This window comes from Morus notabilis, unplaced genomic scaffold (assembly GCF_000414095.1).
Source record: "Morus notabilis unplaced genomic scaffold, ASM41409v2 C11401214, whole genome shotgun sequence".
In the NCBI taxonomy this organism is placed as follows: Eukaryota; Viridiplantae; Streptophyta; class Magnoliopsida; order Rosales; family Moraceae; genus Morus; species Morus notabilis.
The window spans coordinates 1-1,315 of NW_010386838.1; the positions used below are offsets into that span (position 1 = coordinate 1).

The window sequence follows — 1,315 nt, forward strand, 5'->3', positions numbered from 1 at the left end:
AAAAAAAAAAGTAAAAAACAAATATAATACATGTCAGCATAATTAGGTTAAAATAACAAAATTTGCAGTCGTCAGGCCACACAGATACCACCAATTCATTAAGCTGGCTGCCTAGCACAATATATCAGTCAATTCGTATTTAAATCAAAACTTCAAAACGACAAAGTAAGGTCAATTTGCAGAATATTTAAGTATGTCCTGAGAAATAACAGGATAGAAAAGTAGCTCAAGACAATAAAGAACAGATAAATTCTTTTTGGATAGGAATAAGAAGGATTAAAGAACGATAAAGAAAACGTACCACATAATCCCAACCATGTTTCTCGGCAAATGCCCTTGCAGCTTCTTCACTATCAAAACTTAGTGCAGCATCACCAACATTGGCATATGGATCCCCAGTCGATGTCCAACCCATAAGTGGGTTCTCCCACCTTCAAAACCCATTTCCAAAATTAACTATACAAAATGTAACCACGGCCATAAAAGATCACATCTGAACAGAAACATTTAGGAGTTGTAGTTCTTTCACACAAACAAAAATGAAAAGAAATGTTCCAAAGAGAGCTCAACACAAAAGATCACGATACAAATAGTTGCTAATCCATGAACTGCAGGAATAAGAACACAAATTTGTACTTTCTGACAGGAAAAAAAAACTGTATGCTTCATAAACTATCAAGCATAGCCCAGATTTTAATAACAATAAAAAGAAGTGACACTAATATCAGTAGCAGAAGTAACCATCAATACTGTAATACGTCATTTGGGTAGTTCAATGTTTAGATAAATAAACCATAATCACTATAACAAAAATTCAGGAACGCCAAATTTTTTTAAAAAGAAAGTTCAGACTCAAAGACGAAAACTTTAACAAATTTCTAAGCAAAGAGAGACTATTAAAAGCTTCTTACTTTTGTGTGGATACAAAATTGATTTTCCACCTCCCAACTTTCCCTGATCCTTGTTGCGTCGCCGTCCTTGCAGGTGAGAAAATCACAACCTGTAATCCACATCCAACTACTTTTAATTCACAGAAATCACCAAAAAGCATTCCGAAAAATCCCAATTCGAATGCTTTAGGTCACTCCGCGAGACCAAAATCGCAGGAACGAGAAAACTAGGGCATCGAATTTGAGCTGATGAAGAGAGAGGAAAATGGAGAGCCGTACCCTGCGATGGAGGTGTTCTTGGGGAATCCCAGAGACCATGCCGATCTCGCCGGCCTTGATGACCTCTAAGGCGTCGGCGGAGAATGGCCGGGACCCACTGAGGAAGGTCGATCGAAGAGCACTGCCATGGCGAGAGATGCGTCGCA

General features: G+C 38.3%; 1 protein-coding gene across 1 annotated transcript; it reads right to left on the minus strand.

Moving 5' to 3' along the window:
- Nucleotides 1-301: 301 nt before the first annotated feature.
- Nucleotides 302-1,310, minus strand: LOC112095110 (NADH dehydrogenase [ubiquinone] iron-sulfur protein 4, mitochondrial-like; the record flags this gene model as incomplete). Its single annotated transcript, XM_024176788.1, has 3 exons — nt 302-431; nt 912-1,000; nt 1,170-1,310. Coding segments are annotated over 3 exons (360 nt in total), but the record flags the coding sequence as incomplete, so codon positions are not given.
- Between the last annotated feature and the right edge of the window lie 5 nt (nt 1,311-1,315).